The sequence below is a fragment of the Pelodiscus sinensis genome, chromosome 12 (genome assembly GCF_049634645.1).
Source record: "Pelodiscus sinensis isolate JC-2024 chromosome 12, ASM4963464v1, whole genome shotgun sequence".
Classification (NCBI taxonomy): Eukaryota; Metazoa; Chordata; order Testudines; family Trionychidae; genus Pelodiscus; species Pelodiscus sinensis.
Window position 1 is genome coordinate 49,368,886 of NC_134722.1, and position 17,748 is coordinate 49,386,633.

At 45.1% G+C, this 17,748-nt stretch overlaps 1 protein-coding gene and 1 long non-coding RNA gene across 3 annotated transcripts in view; one reads left to right on the forward strand and one right to left on the reverse strand.

The window, feature by feature from the left end:
- Positions 1-8,667, forward strand: part of LOC142831122 (uncharacterized) — a 46,209-nt gene extending 37,542 nt beyond the window's left edge. The window contains exon 4 of the long non-coding RNA XR_012906782.1: positions 7,985-8,667. This is a non-coding gene — a long non-coding RNA (uncharacterized LOC142831122). The remainder of the gene's footprint in view (positions 1-7,984) is intronic.
- The window catches only part of HYDIN (HYDIN axonemal central pair apparatus protein), a 389,718-nt gene that overhangs the window by 286,575 nt on the left and 85,395 nt on the right, over positions 1-17,748 (reverse strand). For both annotated transcript variants that reach the window (XM_075940644.1, XM_075940645.1), the window contains one exon: positions 7,002-7,136. In XM_075940644.1, the coding sequence (XP_075796759.1) occupies positions 7,002-7,136 (135 nt within the window). The remainder of the gene's footprint in view (positions 1-7,001; positions 7,137-17,748) is intronic.

Sequence of the window (17,748 nt, forward strand, 5' to 3'; positions counted from 1 at the left end):
TTGGTAGTATTCCTCTAAGTCAGGAGTGGTTCATCTGAAGTCAAAGTTAACCAATGTACATAAGACCAGACTTGTGCGAAGCTTGGGTAACCAATAACAACAGAAAAGATCTCAAACAGAGAAAGACATGACACTTCACTAAGGCTGTGTCCAGACTCAGGGGTTTTTTCGGGAAAAGTAGCCTTTTCCCGAAAAAACTTCCCCTGCGTCCAGACTCAAGCCGCGTTCTTTCGAAATTATTTCGAAAGAACGCGGCTTTTCTTTCGATGGTGGTAAACCTCAATTTACGAGGAAGAACGCCTTCTTTCGAAAGTTCCTCTTTCGAAAGAAGGCGTTCTTCAATGTAAATAGGCCGTCTTCGAAAGAGAGCATCCAGACTCGCTGGGTGCTCTCTTTCGAAAAAGCGGATTTCTCTTTCGAAAGAAGCCTGCAGTCTAGACATAGCCTAAGAGTCACAGAGGCACACGTGCAATTTGTTTAATCTGGGGCTAATATACCTGCTTTCTGTTATTTTCATGTAGCCATTTGGCCTGACCCAATATATATATTTAGGGCCCTACCAAACTCATGGCCCATTATGGCTGACTTCACAGCCATAGGATTTGAAAAACGGTAAGTTTCATGTTTTTAGCTGTTTAAGCCTGAGATTTCACAGTGTCGAAACTGTGGTGTCCCAACACAAAAGGAGATGAGGAGGTCACAAACCTGTTGTAGGGGGGTCATGGGATTGCCACTTTCACTTATGTGCTGCCTTCAGAACTGGACTCTGAATCCTTTTTTAAAATAAGGGAAACTTCTTGATGCTGAAATACTTGCGTAAATCAATATGTAAGTTACACCACTCCCTGTACTGTATGTACATGTATATATAACATGTATATACATTTTGTTCTAGCGGTATAACTTGCATACTGAGTTACTGGAATATTTCAGCATCAAGAAATTTCCTTTATTTAACAATGGATTTAGTGGTATGATCCTGCTCTCATGAGATCAACCATGAGAACAGAAGTGGGCCATACTTTAGCATGTACATAGCCTAACATGAATGCATCAGTGTTACTCTGCATGAACACAACTGCACAATGCGAGCTGCTTTCAAAATGTGGCTCTAAGGAACCATTTTTCATATTTTTAATATTAGGACCTGGGTGAACCCTGTAGGAATTTAAGGTTCTGTTCTGTGTTTGATTTATAAAGCCCTAAATAACATGGGTCCTTTCTACTTGAAAGACTGCACTGAGAACCTGTCACTTGGGCACTCTTGAAAATTTCCAAACACCCCCAGACTAACCGAGTTTTATTGCAAACATTAATGACTTTCAATAACTTCTCCATCCTGCCAGAGGAGATTGTTTTCTAGCTACTAGCCAGAACAGGCAGGGTCAGTGTCCCTAGCCTCTCTGTTAGGGCTGGGAATGGGCAACAGGGGATGGATCACTTGATAATTATCTATTCTGTTCATTCCCTCTGGATCACTGTTCACTGTTAGAAGACAGGATACTGGGTTAGACGGACATTTGGTATGACCCAGCATAGCTGTTCTTATGTTATTACATGCTCATGTTGCTGAGGAGCAGGACACAGATCATGAGGATTTTCATTTATTACACCACTCCATTTCCAAACATTACAAAACAGCAAAACAATAAAACCAAAAAATGAAAGAAAAAGATCCAAAGGGAGGACTGAACTTCTTGCCTCTCTTAGTGCACCAACATTAGCTAACCCAAAGCTCCTCCTAACAGGTTATATGAAGGACTGCACTGGTATGCTGTTAAAAATGTGCTCTGCACCTCTTCAAGCATCACCCTGCCATGCCCCTGACCTTTTTCAGCCGCTAGATCTTCTGTCCCAACAAGCTTCATGGTAAAAAATGGTGAACTTTGGTATCATAGCACTTGCTACTAACACAGAAGTGTTATTTGTACACACTCAGCAAAGAAACTGAATACAAACCTAGATTCTGTGCTGAGAAGTCAATAATTCGATACAGACACTGTTAGATATCTTTACGGTACAGACATAAAAGAGGTAGCCAAACCAGTATTAAAAGTTGTTTCTACCCAGTTGGCACTATAACTTCCTGCAACATGAGAAACACTGGGTTTGAGATGTGTATGAGAGATAAGGCAATGCGAGAATTGTAGATGCCCATTTATTTCTGCGCAGAATCTGTCAGATAGTACCATTAAGCCCTTTGCAGCACACAGAGCTTCTTCTTAATGAAGAACATCTAGAACTTAATGAAATTACAAAACAACCAATGGTCTGGTAGCACTTTAAAGACTAACAAAACATGTAGATGGTGTCATGAGCCTTTGTGGGCACAGCCCACTTCTTCAGATGACCAATGTTGGATGTCCAGAACGAAAATAAATACCCCCCACTTCTCCCCTATTTATTTTAGTTATGGACATCCAAAGCACCGTACACTGCTCGCAAGGTGGGGGCAGAGCAGAGAAAGCTTTGCACGCTCCCCCATCCCTAGGCCTTAACTAGCCTGGGGGCGGGGGAGCACGCAAAGCCTCCTCCCGCCCTGCCAGAAGCATGTGGCACTTTGAAGTGCTGTGCACTGCTCACAGGGTGGGGTGGGGAGGGAGAGCAAAGGATGCTTCACGCGCTCTCCCACCCCAGGCCAATCATGACCTGGGGGCAGGGGAGCTGCGTGGAGCTTCCTTCGCCCTGCTCTGGCCATGCGAGGAGCGCACAGCACTTCAAAGTACCACTTGCTTCTCGCAGGGTGGAAGGAGGCTTCCAACGCTCCCCCGCCCCTAGCCCTGATTGGCCTGGGGGTGGGGGAGCATGTCAAGCCTCTTCCAGGGCATAGGTGCCTAGTGGGAAGAGGGGCAAAGGGGATCCCCCAGCCCCAGACCAATCATGGTCTGGGAGGTGGGGTAGCCCTGCCCCTTCCTGTTTAGGCCACACCAGGGTAGTCCGAGACTACTTCAGAAATTTTTGAAGTGGCCCCCGGGACAAAAATTATTGCCCACCCCTGAACTAGAACTTAGTTTGACTGTGACAAGCTGGCTTTCAGCCACGAGGCACTTCCTCTCCTGACAGACAGATGGAGTATAGGCAAGCAAATGTCCACAGGGCAGCATCTCTGTAAGGCCTTAAAGACAGAGTTTGGGAATCATCTCCTTTTCCCCAGGCCAAAATGCAGAGGGGGAAAGGGCTGCGATAGGGGAGAGATGGAGAATAGGTTCCTAATCTATTGTATTCCTATACAATTCATATTTATACCGTGTAATTATAAATGTGTCTTCCCAGTCATCCATACAGATCCCATATAAAAAAGGAGAAATAAACAGCAGCAATGTAATTTCTGTAATTTGATGCAGCCACTAAGCAGTTTGGGTACATCTACACAGCAACGTTATTTCAAAATAACTTAGTCTGCGTCAACACAGCAGGCAGTTATTTTGAAATAATGTCAAAATACTGTCAAGCTGGAGGACTTCTTACTCCGACTCCGGTAACCCTCATTGTACAAGGAGCAAAGGAAGACGGAGGATGAGTGCTCTATTTCAACATAAGTGTGATGTAGACGCTCCCAATTTCAAAATAAGCTACGCAATTGACATAGCTCAATTGGAGTTAAGCCCTGCTGTGTAGATGCACCCTTAGTCTCAAACAGCTGCTCTCAATTTATGGCAAGTGGACTGCAATCAAGTCATGCACAGTTTGATTAAAAGATTTTAGCCCTAAAGAATTATCAAATGTGTGTCTCCATTTTTGGGTGTCCAATCTGAGACCCCTTAGAGTGGCCAGCAGCCTTTCAAAAAGTGCTGGACATCTCTTCATTGGAAATCAAGCTTTTCTTGAGGATCTGTAGTAAGTCAGCATGGCCTCCCACTGACCCGGGTGAAGAAACTCTCCCAAAGATCCCATTGGTGGGTGGTTCCAGAATAACCCAGCCCTGCCCAAAGGAAACAGAAAGGCAGGGCCGGAGGTATAAAAATAAAAGCTCTAAGCTCAGTGGGAGCCCAGCTGCAGAGCAGGCCAGAGGCTCTACCCTAGCCTAGGAATGTTAAATATCAGTTAATTGAATAGTCGATTAACCTCATGAATTGTCATCAGTTAGCTGACGAGTCTATAGTCTCTGGGGGTGGGGCTGGCAGCTAGTGCACTCCAGCCCCACTCCCAGGGAGCCCCTGGCTACCCCACGCTGTTGCCTCTGTATCAGAGACAGCAGCACAGGGTGCCAGGAGGGAGCCAGTTTAAAAACTGATACAGAGGTAGCCCTTGTCCAGGGGTGGGGTCTGAGCTCTTGGACCTGGTGCAAGCCGAAAGTGAGCCGGGCTGCCTGCCCGCCTAGCTCCTAATATACTTTAACTGCAGAGCTGCAGCAGGGGTAGGTTCTGGACCCAGTGCAAGCCAGGACTGAGCTGGAGTGCTGGCTAGCCTGCTAAAAATTTACTGGCAAGTAGGGTTGCCAGATGGTTGAAACAAAAATACCAACCCCCCCACCCCCCTCAACAGGGAAAAAATTCTGCTGAAGGGAAAAAAAAAGAGGGGGAGGGAGACCAAAGTTGAGTTGAGAAAAAAACACAACCCAATAACACAATACACCCGAGTATTAAAACAGCATGTCCCCTTTAAGAGTGACTGCAGGGATAGGAACAAGGGAGCGGTTGAGCACTAAAACCCAGGGGAAGCATTGCTTCCCCTTGGTCAGCAGCCATTTTGTGCCAGCAGCCTTGTGGAACTAGGTAAGCATGAGGGAGGGGGGTGTTGGGAGCCAGAGGGGTTTTGGGGGAGGGGAGGCGCCAGGCGCTCAGTGTTTGTAGGGTTGCCAGGTGCCTGGCATTTTCGCCTCCTGGCCGGGGGGGGGGGGGGGGGGGGGGGGAGGGAAATCAGAAAATACTGGACATTTTAGGTGTCCGGTATTCTCTGAATTTTTTTACCGGACAGGTGGTGAAAATACCGGACTGTCCGGGTGAATACCGGACACCTGGCAACCCTACTGGCAAGGGGCGAGAGGGGAATGCGTGTAGTCTATAGCATTAACCAATATGCTTTGGCTTACCAGTTTATCAACTATACTATTACATCCCTACCCCAGCCCCAGAGGAGAAAGGCCATGCTGCCCTTGGAGGGAGGACTAGGTTGAGCCACCAGGGATGCTGCTCGGCCATAATGACTGGACAAGGCCACTGAGGCCACTGCCCGGGCCCGTGGATTTACCCAGACCCCTAGGACCCTTGCCAGGCCTAGACAACTGGGCTGGATCCTTACCTAAGCAGGACCCGGAGCCTATGGACATGCTGCCAGCACCTCCGTCCCTAGCTGACCCCGAGGAACAGTGCCCGAGCCAGGTAGGCCCCCAAGGGGAGAGGGGAAGTGGCCTAGGGACAGCTGACCCCAGGGCAGGTGAGGAAATGGATGTCTGTTGGGCAGCGTGTTTGGCTTGGATCTCCACTGACCCACAGACCCGGTTGGCGTGTTGTGGCTTGTATCCCTGCCGACGCTAGGGCCCTGGGCTGGGACGCAGTGGAGTGGGTGGGCCTGCATCCTAGAGTTGTCAGGTGTCCGGTATTCTACTGGACAGTCCGGTATTTGCGCTCTTTGTCTGGTAAAAAAAAAAAAGAATACCAGACATGTGCAATGTCCGGTATTCTCTCATTTTTCCAGCTGCGCAGCGGACGGAAGCCTGGCGTGGGCGGGGGGAGTGGCTGGGAGGCGGGGCCACGATTGGCACCAGGAGCCTGTGATTGCGCAGAAGCGTGGCGGGGGCGGGGGTAGTGGCTGGGACTCCCAGTCACTCCCCCAGCCCCTGCCAGGCTTCTGCGCAATCACAGGCTTCCAGCACCGATCATGGACCCGCCTCCCAGCCTGGGAGTCCCAGCTCTAGGCTTTTTTATTTTATTTTATTTTTTGTGTGACCAAAAAATACCATGTGTCTGGTATTTTTTGGGAGACCATCTGGCAACCCTACTGCTTCCCTTGGGTAGCAGGTTCCCGCTGTAGGGAGAGAAACCCCTGTGCTTGTCGGCTCTCTGCCAGCAAGGAGACCCAACCCCTGGCTCAGCCTGTAGAGGCCTGGGCTTTGAACTATTTGGATTGTTTAACTGTTTATGGACTATTTGTTTCTAGGTTGCTGGCCTGCCCTTATGCCGGACCTGGCTTTCCAAACTGTGGCTTGGCCTAAAGTCAGGACTGAGCCTTAAAACTGGGGAAATGACTGTTTGTTTGTGGCCCCGCCCTAATCAAGGGCCTAGACTTGCTCAACTTGTACACGTACTGTTTAAACTGTTTGTTTGTGGCCCCGCCCAGCCTCTGGGTTGGGGCTCATAAATGGTGATCTGACCCGCAGTCAGGCCTGAGGCTCCAAACTTCCACAGCTTGTAGTGTGTCAGCATGGCCTCCCGCTGACAGGAACTACTAACCCTCAATGATCACATTTGAAAGTTTAGACCTCAGCTGTTAAAATTGGCTCAGTAAATCAAAATGTGTAAAGTCATGCAGGAAGCCCTATGTTTGACTGTATGATGCATAATCTATCAGCACACAGGGGCTTAAGAATTTCTTTGCTAGGAGTTACAGTCCAGTAGTTCTCAAACTTCTGTATTGATGACCCCTTTTACATGACAAGCCTCTGAGTATGACCTCCCCTTATAAATTAAAAACACTTTTTTATATTTAACACTGATAAATGCAGACTACTCATGATCCCCTCCAAAAACCTCGTGATCCCCTAAGGGGTTACGATCACAGTCTGAGAAACCTTGAGCTGCACCTTAAATCCCTTGGGTGTTGAAGGATGAAAATAGCCTGAAAATAGCTTGACAGATTACAGAACAGACAAAAGGAATATCCACTCTGTTAAAGAATCCCCTTCTCCAAGGAGTAATGGGAGTTCTACTGTTATTGCAGTCAGTTGGGTCCAGAGTAACTCCACTGCAGTCAGAAAGGTTACTCTGGGTTTATACCTGTTTCACTGGACAATATCTAGCCTTTGTTCACATCTTCAATCCCTTTAAGGGTGGCAGTGTTACCTTGTTCTCTTCAGGAGTGAAGAGGATTTGGAAGGTAGATGCCATGCCTGGTGCTACTTTGTGACCCACATCGTTGGGACTGATCACTCTGAAGTAAGGAGAGCTCTCCAGGATGACTTTCACCAGCCGAGGAATCTGTAGGAGACACGTAAAATACAAAATCATGCTACCCATGTGGGAGGGCAGAGAGAAAACCTGTCCTAGTCATGCAAGGGGGATATTAATCCGTAGACATCTTTCTAAAGCACTCTGTGATCTGAAGTTGAAAAGTGCTCACTAAGCACTAAGGGTGTGTCTAGATTACATCCCTTTTTAGAGAAAGGGATGTAAATTAAGCATGTTAATATTGCAAATGAAGCTGGGATTTGAATTTCCTTGCTTCATTTGCATAATGGCGGCCATCGCTTTTTTCCCCCAAAATGGGACTTCCTTGGGGGAAAAAAACAAAAAACGGCAGTTTAGATGGGAATCTTTCAAAAATAAAACCCTTTTTTGAAAGATCCTGTAAACCTTGGCTTCATTTGCAATATCGACGTGCCTAATTTACATCTCTTTCTCGAAAAAGGGATGTAATCTAGACACACCCTAAGAGCAATCGGTATACTATAAGGAAAATACATAGACCTTGCACTTTTTACTGTGTTGAGTTTGAGTTGGCAATGGGTCATTTTCTGTAGACTCCTACACTGGGCTCACCACCATAGTATCACTACCTAAGCGTCTTCTAGAACATACTAAACACCTAGGGATGGGTGTGTGCAAGCCTGCCCAGATGAAAATTCCCCTCCCCCAGCCTAAGGGGAGGAGCTGCCAGACCCAGATCTTAAACAATTCTGGGGGGCAACAAATGATAAAACGGGGATGGGAGTGAGGGTCACAAGGTCAAAAGCAGGTAGCCAGAGAGAGACACCTTCCAGTAGTGCATTAAGCAACATCCCATTAACATTTGTGACATATTGTTTGTTTTCTCATCCTCTCCACAGGGTGCAGTGGAGTCTTTTAAATGGTAGGATTTTTTGTTCCAAAGACAACTGGGCAAGCAAAAGGAAGGAGTTGATCAAGGAGTCCTCAACATGCCTATAAGCACAAAGGAGTTCATCTAGGGAGAAGGAGCCAAGCGAGAAAGAAGGGAGCAAGAGAGCCTCAGGAAGGCACTGACAGACATCAGAAGAGACAGTGAAAGAACCACCCAAAAGCTGACAAAGGAACAGCTGAAGAGAATGAGAAAAGAGTCACCCAAAGGCAGAGAAGCCAGAAGCAGAGTTACTGGCTGTCCAAAGAAAAGTTTTGGTTACTTGGTTTCCCATCGGCACGCCCACCTGTTAATACTGTTCTTTAGGGGTAATGCTACCTTAGTGTGTTTCCTGCCTCAAATTATGTTACTGTCATGGACCTGCATTCCAGTTTCATTATTAAAAATTAGCATGACTTCTTTCAGAAGATTCTGCCAGTTGGTGCGCCAGAAAATGAAAATTTTGAACTGGTTGGGTGCTGGTTCCTGGAACCGAAGCTATCAACAGCTCTGCTGCTGTGGTGAACCACACTAAGAAAGGAGGCGGGGCCATTGGCAGTACAGCACTGTGAGGGGTCAGTGCCAGTAGGGCATAGGGCGCCAAAATCATGCCTGGCGCTTTTGAGTGCTTAGTCCGTGCTGGCTGCTCAGTGGGCGGCGTGTGTGCAGCTAACGGTGCCGACAGAGTGCGGTGTTGCCAGCACCTGCTTTTTTTCTGCTGGCGTTTTAGCTGGTGCCAAAGCAGCAGCTTTATCAATTGGCCTCATTGTCCAACAGTTTGAGGAGGGACGAGTTCCCTGTTTGTGCTCACAACTTTTATTGGAGCCGGAACCCGAATTTTTAACTGCCCTGCCCTTGGTAGTGTAGAGGCGGTAGTATCAAGTTTTGAGTTTGTCAGTTTCCTCACTGGGGATGTAGATCCCGAGGAAGTATGAGATCTCTTCCTCACTGAGGGAGATTTTAGTTTGGTGTTTGGGCTTGTAGATGGAATAGCTTTTTCACGAGCCTCTGCCCCGGTGGACTATGCCTGAGGAGCGAGTCTGGAGAAGAAGCTGAGGAAGGTTTCAATGCTTTCTCCATCTGTAAGATGTGGAGTTCAAGCTGTTTGGCTCTCCTTGTGTGCTTAGTCAGGTTCCTGCAATGCTGGCAGCGCTCTGTCTTGTCCCAGACATCAGACACTCAGGGGGCTACTGCTGCTCCAGATATAGCTAGCCCACAGTCCAAGCACCTTTTAAAGCCAGGCAAGCCAGGCATGACCCAAATAATACAGAATGAAGGCAACTGCTATCAAAGCAAAGCTGCAGAGGGCGGCAGGAATGCCACCTGACAGAGTTAGGTAGGTTTCTTCCATCCTTCCTACCTACCTACAGCTGAACAGCATCAGTAAAAATTAGAATTAGTTGAAACAGAACTAGCTTAGTAAGCTAACTAATGAGAGAGAGAGAGAGAAAGCGCTGAATGTGAGGGCAACTGCTGAGCTGCGACTGAAGCCGGTGGCGGTCAAAGAACTGAGAAGCCAGTTAGCCGCACATGTGCATTACACACACCAGGCATCTCACGCCAAAGCCTTGCACACACAGCCAGCCAGGGTGTGTGAGGGGAGGGGGAACACTGCTACTAATAATCTCCAACTGGTGTGTGCAGTGGCATTGGCACATCTAAGGTGGAGCACCCACGGGTACAGTCCTGGAAGAATAACCAGACAGCTGTTAAAGATCAGTGAAGCCAAGTTCCCGAGTATCTTGTTAACACACATAAATCCTTGCATAGCATTTTGCAATTAGAGCTGCCCAAAGTGATACTGAAAGCAAATAGAAAAAAATCAGGGGCTTGCTGGTACTGGTACAGCAAGCCTAAAGCATGAAATCTATCACAAAGGGTACGTCTCCACAGCACGCTTATTTCGAAATAAGCTATTTAGGATTTTTCCCAAATTAGCACGTCTACACTACAGGAAAGCCTCAAAATTAGTCTGAGGTAGCTTTAAGAACATAAGAACAGCCATAGTGGGTCAGACTAAAGGTCCATCCAGCCCAGTACCCTGTCTGCCAACAGTGGTCAATGCCAGGTGTCCCAGAGGGAGTGAACTGAACAGGTAGTGATCAAGCGATCTCTCTCCTGCCATCCATCTCCACCCTCTGACAAACAGAAGCTAGGGACACCATTCCTTACCCATACTGGCTAACAGCCATTAATGGACTTAACCTCCATGAATTATCTAGTTCTCTTTTAAACCTGGTATAGTCCTAGCCTTCACAACCTCCTCAGGCAAGGAGTTCCACAGATTGACTATGTGCTGTGTGAAGAAGAACTTCCTTTTATTTGTTTTAAATCTGCTGCCCATTAGTTTCATTTGGTGGCCCCTAGTTTTTATATTGTGGGAACAAGTAAATAGCTTTTCCTTATTCACTTTCTCCACACCACTCATGATTTTATATACCTCTATCATATCCCCCCCCCCCCGTCTCCTCTTTTCCAAGCTGAAAAGTCCTAGTCTCTTTAATCTCTCCTCATATGGGACCAATTCCCAACCCCTAATCATTTTAGTTGCCCTTCTCTGAACTTTTTCTAATGCCACTATATCTTTTTTGAGATTAAGAGACCACAACTGTATGCAGTATTCAAGATGTGGGCGTACCATGGATTTATATAAGGGCAATAAGATATTCACTGTCTTATTCTCTATCCCTTTTTAAAAAATGATTCCTAACATCCTGTTTGCTTTTTTGACTGCCGCTGCATACTGCGTGGACATCTTATCTACGATTACTCCAAGATCTCTTTCCTGATTAGTTGTAGCTAAGTTAGTCCCCATCATATTATATGTATAGTTCGGGATATTTTTTCAAATGTGCATTACTTTACATTTATCCACATTAAATTTCATTTGCCATTTTGTTGCCCAATCACTTCATTTGGTGAGATCTTTTTGAAGTTCTTCACAATGTGCTTTGGTCTTAACTACCTTGAGCAGTTTAGAATCATCGGCAAACTTTGCCACCTCACTGTTTACCCCTTTTTCCAGATCATTTATAAATAAGTTGAATAGGATTGGTCCTAGGACTTACCCTTGGGGAACACCACTAGTTACACCTCTCCATTCTGAAAATTTACCATTTATTCCTATCCTTTGTTTCCTGTCTTTTAACCAGTTCTCAGTCCATGAAAGGATCTTCCCTCTTATCCCATGACATCTTAATTTACGTAAGAGCTTTTGGTGAGGGACCTTGTCAAAGGCTTTCTGGAAATCTAAGTACACTATATCTACTGGATCCCCCTTGTCCACATGTTTGTTAACCCCTTCAAAGAACTCCAATAGATTAGTAAGACATGATTTCCCTTTACAGAAATAATGTTGACTTTTGCCCAACAAATTATGTTCTTCTATGTGTCTGACAATTCTATTCTTTACTATTGTTTTGACTAATTTGCCCGGTACTGACATCAGACTTACCAGTCTGTAATTGCTGGGATCTCATCTAGAGACCTTTTTAAATACAGCCGGTCCCAGAGTACGACCGAAGCTGTCGTAAATGGTGGACCCAGAGTTATGAACGCGATCCGGGCTTATGAACAGCGCGGTCGCGCGTAACTCTATGGGGACCGAGTTGCGACCAATTGCTTGGTCCGTAACCAGTTCATAAGTCAGGAAGAGGCTGTATTGGCATTACAGTAGCTATCTTCCAGTCATTAGGTACGGAAGCTGATTTAAAGAATAGGTTACAAACCAGTTAATAGTTCTGCAATTTCACATTTGAGTTCTTTCAGAACTCTTGGGTGAATGCCATCTGGTCCTGGTGACTTGTTACTGTTAAGTTTATCAATTAATTTCAAAACCTCCTCTAAAGACACTTCAATCTGTGACAAGTCCTCAGATTTGTCACCTACAAAGGAGGGGTCAGGTTTGGGAATCTCCCTAACATGTTCAGCCATGAAGACTGAAACAAAGAATTATTTAGTTTCTCCAAAATGACTATCGTCTTTACGTGCTCCTTTTGTATCTCGATTGTCGAGGGGCCCCACTGGTTGTTTAGCAGGCCTCCTGCTTCTGATGTACTTAAAAAACATTTTATTACCACATTTTGAGTTTTTGGCTAGCTGTTTTTCAAACTCCTTATTTGGCTTTTCTTATTACATTTTTATACTTAATTTGGCAGTGTTTATGCTCCTTTCTATTTATCTCACTAGGATTTGACTTCCACTTTTTAAAAGATGCCTTTTTATCTTTCACTGCTTCTTTTACATGGTTGTTAAGCCATGGTGGCTCTTTTTTAGTTCTTCTACTATGTTTTTTAATTTGGGGTACACATTTAAGTTGGGCCTCCATTATGGTGTTTTTGAAAAGTGTCCATGCAGCTTGCAGGGATTTTACTTTAGTCCCTGTACCTTTTAATTTCTGTTTAACTAACTTCCTCGTTTTTGCACAGTTCCCCTTTTTTAAATTAAATGCTGCAGCGCTGGGCTGTTGAGGTGTTCTTCCTACCACAGGAATGTTAAATGTTATTATATTATGGTCACTATTTCCAAGCGATCCTGTTATAATTACCTCTTGGACCAGATCCTGCGCACCACTCAGGACTAAATCGAGAATTGCCTCGCCCCTTGTGGGTTCCTGTACCAGCTGCTCTAAGAAGCAGTCGTTTAAGGTATCAAGACATTTTGTCTCTGCATCTCGTCCTGAGGTGACATGTACCCAGTCAATATGGGGATAGTTGAAATCCCCCACTACTATTGAGTTCTTTATTTTGATAGCCTCTCTAATCTCCCTTAGCATTTCATAGTCACTATTACTGTCCTGGTCAGGTGGTTGATAATAGATCCCTACTGTTGTTATTCTTATTAGAGCAGGGAATTACTATCCATAGTGATTCTATGGAACATGTTGATTCATTTAAGATTTTTACTTCTTTCCATTCTAAGTTTTCTTGCACATATAGTGCCGCTCCTCCACCCGCACGACCTGGTCTATCCTTCCAATATATTTTGCACCCCGGAATGAATGTGTCCCATTGATTGTCCTCACTCCACCAGGTTTCTGTGATGCCTATTATATCAGTATCTTTCTTTAACACGAGGCTTTCTAGTTCACCCATCTTATTTTTTTAGATTTAATTTTTTTTCACTTATTCTTTTCTCAGGGTGCATCTACACATCTCGGTTATTTCAAAATAACTGAAGTTATTTTGAAAGAACAATGCGAGAGTCTACCCAGCAATTCCGTTATTTCAAAATAATTTTGAAATAATTTTGGCTTATTTTGAAATCTGTAAACCTCATTTCCCTAATGTGGACCTGCTACCTCCATTTAGAGCCTCAGAAGCCACTGAGGAGTAATTACTTTGAATGGCCCTGAGGAGGAGCTATTCCAAAATAGCAGCAGTGGAGCGTCCACACTACTGCCATTCCGAGATACCTATTTCGGAATAAGTGTTATTCCTCGTGGAATGAGGTTTACAGATTTCAAAATAACAGAATTGCTGTGTAGACTCTCACATTGTTATTTTGAAATAACTTCAGTTATTTTGAAATATCTGTGCTGCATAGATGCACCCTGAGAGAAGAGCAAGTGAAAAAAAATTAACTAATAATATGGGAGAGCTTCATAAATATTCAATCCAGTTCATGTTTAGGAACATAGGAATTTCCACTTGTGATCTGAGCAGTAACCAGTCGCTGACAGTCACCATCACTGTAAATGCAGAGGATTCTGAATCCTTCAAATTATACCTTGTGGAAGTGATTTCCAACTAAAAACTGTGTACCAAAGTCCTGTGTCATCTATTCTCTAATAGAATGAATGCACATAAATATTTTTTGTTTAACAGACAATGAAAGTCTCTCTAAGCAATGTTCAGAAAGAGACAGAGAAAAAGAAAGCAGGCAGTAGTCAGAGAAACGATTTTACAATATATAAATAGAAGCAAAAAAGGCTGACTAAATAATTCCACCTCTGTATTTCAAAGATAAGAGAGGCCACATTTGGAATACTTGATGCCTTTAACTTGATTTTCACAAAGCATAGCATAGAGTTGCAATCACAAGTAAGTCCACTATGTGCAGCTGTCAATTCATAGATCTGAAAACATAAAATGTTCTAAACTAGCTGCTGAAGTATGTTGTTACTTGTATACAATGAAAACTGTATACAAAAACAGCCAAGTAAAAATGTAATGGCATCTTTTGGGGGAGTTATTAACAACATCCTTGTGGTATTAAAATGCAGCAGAAGCGAGTGTGTGGACTCTTCTTTAAGACTGTCAATGCTACAGTATGCATCAGGGTCCCTGAACTGTCCAATGACTAAGGCGTTACTAGCTTCCAAAACAGATTCACTTGGGGACATCAAGAATTCACAAACTGTCTCTCTCTCCTTCGCTCCCTCCCATTACTTATACCTCCCCAGATGCAACTTTACAAGTTTATTCATTTTGCTGGGAGCTGCAGAAATATTTATGCAGACATTCTTTTCCACTTAAAAAGAAGAGTTAACTTTTTGTCTGCTGGGTGGTATTTGGCAAAGATGAACACCATTTGCTGCCCCATATACATGACTCTGAAGCAGTGCTGTTACAACTGTGTTTCCTCCAAAGGACAACAGTAAAAGAATGCAGAAGAGAAATGGTCAAAGAGGGGAACGGAGGAAGTGTTTATTGGAGAAGCATATGCAAGCAGGTCAACCCAAATAAAAATTGGGACTATACTGTAGATCACCCACAATCTCATGATGAAGCTCCTTCCCCTTTGTTTTGTGAATCCATGTCATAGCTCATATATATTTCCAATATTCCTCCACTACTAAAGTGAATGCTGTCCTAAACTCCTCCCAGAATCGTTCTGCTCTCCTGGGGGACCCTATAGAACTAGTTCCCTTTAGAGTCGACTCCCTTGTCAACACAGCATTTCCCACAGCATCTAGTATTCCTGTCCTCAGTTTGTCCCTGGAGGCCCTAGGAATCATCCCTCAACCTCCTCCTGCTTCCACAAGAGCAGTAGTCTTTACTACTTGTCAGACTTTACTCTCAGGCAGGTTTCATTTAATCCCATTTATTGTCTTTTACAATTAAAACTGAAGAGGGATTTATTCCCTTCCACTCTCCTATACGCTTTTCCATCCTCCTTGCATCCTAGTGAAGTTTTATCACTAATATGCTTTTTCCATAAAGGACCAGATCTCTGATTACTTGTCACACTTTTGTGTTCTCATTCAGATGTATAAAACCCTGGGGCATACAACAGTCTTTCCTGGAAAACTTTCTAATTCAGCTCACTTTCTCCCTCCTCCTCACCATCTCTTCCCACTGGATTTTTTCCAGCACACACTTTCTTCAGTCAAGCTTATTCTTGATGAAATTTCAGGTCCTTGTATTCTCCCTTTTCAGCTCTGATTATATAACAATGCTTCAAAATTGCTTCGATCTTTCAACTCCTGCTCCCTCCCCTCTCAGGGAAATCTCAAAATTATCCCTATGTTATTTCAAGCAAAGGTAGACAATGTGGTAAGAGCTGAGGTGGCCTACCTATAGGAACCCTATATGATGGGGTGTGGTCTTTTTCCCTGGTTGTGCTGATAAAGCCATTGATATTCACCTTCTTGCTCTCAAGGGCTTCTCACCACCTTGTCCTGCTGAGCCAGATCTTCTGGTCTCCTCCAGACAAGGCACACAACTGGAAAAACACCCCCTCCTTTGCTGAAGGACAATGTGGACACTGAATCACTTCAGCTCTGGGAGAATGCAGTTCAAGGGCACAGCATCCAGGAAACCAGTCCCTCACATGGGATCAAAACCCCAAATAAACCCCTTTCACTGTAAAAGCGACGAGGAGTCCTGTGGCACCTTATAGACTAACTGAAGTGTAGGAGCATAAGCTTTCATGGGCAAAGACCCACTTCGTCAGATGCATGTAGTGGAAATTTCCAGAGGCAGGAATAAATATGCAGGCCAGGATCAGGCTGGAGATGACCAGGTGGATCCAATCAAGGAGGATGAGGCCCACTTCTAGCAGCTGATCTGGAGGTGTGAATTCCAAGAGAATAGAAGCTGCTTTTGTAGTTAGCAAGCCATTCACAGTCTTTGTTTAATCCAGAGTTGATTGTGTCAAACTTAAAGATGAACTGTAGCTCAGCAGTTTCTCTTTGAAGTCTGGTCCTGAAGTTTTTTTGCTGCAGGATGGCTACTTTTAGATCTGCAATTGTGTGTCCAGGAAGATTGAAGTGTTCCCCTACAGGTTTTTGTATGTTGCCATTCCTAATATCAGATTTGTGTCCATTGATTCTTTTACGTAGGGACTGTCCTGTTTGGCCGATGTATATAGCAGTGGGGCATTGTTGGCACATGATGGCATATATTACGTTGGTGGATGTGCAGGAGAATGTACCAGTGACAGTATGGCTGATCTGGTTAGGTCCTGTGATGGTGTTGCTGGTGTATATATGTGGGCAGAGTTGGCACCGAGGTTTGTTGCAAGGATTGGTTCCTGAGTTCGAGTTATTATGGTGCGGTGTGTAGTTGCTGGTGAGAATATGCTTCAGGTTGGCGGGTTGTCTGTGGGCAAGGACCGGCCTACCTCCCAAGGCCTGTGAGAGCGAGGGATCATTGTCCAGGATGGGCTGAAGATCACTAATGATGCGTTGGAGAGGTTTTAGCTGGGGACTATAGGTGATGGCCAGTGGTGTTCTGTTGGTTTCTTTCTTGGGCTTGTCCCGTAGCAGGAGGCTTCTGGGTACACGTCTGGCTCTGTCAATCTGTCTCCTCACTTCCTCGTGTGGGTATCGCAGTTTACAGAATGCTTGTTGAAGGTCTTGTAGGTGTAGGTCTCTGTCTGAGGGGTTGGAGCATATGCGGTTGTACCTCAGTGCTTGGCTGTAAACAATGGATCGTGTGGTGTGTCCGGGATGGAAACTGGAGGCATGCAGGTAAGTATAGCGGTCGGTAGGTTTTCTGTATAGGGTGGTATTGATATGACCGTCACTTATTTGTATCGTGGTGTCCAGGAAATGGACCTCCCGTGTAGATTGGTCCATGCTGAGGTTGATGGTGGGGTGGAAGCTGTTGAAATCATGGTGAAATTCTTCCAGAGTCTCCTTCCCATGGGTCCAGATGATGAAGATGTCATCGATGTAGCGTAGGTAGAGAAGGGGTGTAAGTGGACGAGAGCTGAGGAAGCGTTGTTCCAGGTCAGCCATAAAAATGTTGGCGTATTGTGGGGCCATGCGGGTGCCCATAGCAGTGCCACTGGTCTGGAGGTATATGTTGTCACCAAATCTGAAATAGTTGTGTGTGAGGATAAATTCACAGAGTTCAGCCACCAGTTGTGCTGTGACATCATCAGGAATACTGTTCCTGACAGCTTGTACTCCATCTGCATGTGGGATGTTTGTGTAGAGAGCCTCTACATCCATGGTGGCTAGGATGGTGTTTTCTGGAAGATCACCTATGCATTGTAGTTTTCTCAGGAAATCCGTAGTGTCACGAAGGTAACTGGGAGTGCTGGTGGCGTAGGGTCTGAGCAGAGAGTCCACATAGCCAGACAGTCCTTCAGTAAGAGTGCCAATGCCCGAGATGATGGGGCGTCCGGGATTTCCAGGTTTGTGGATCTTGGGTAATAGATAGAACAACCCTGGTCGGGGCTCTAAAGGTGTGTCGATTTGTTCCTGTGTTTGTTTGGGGAGTGTCCTGAGCAGATGGTGCAGTTTCTTAGTATATTCCTTAGTGGGATCTGAGGAAAGTGGCCTGT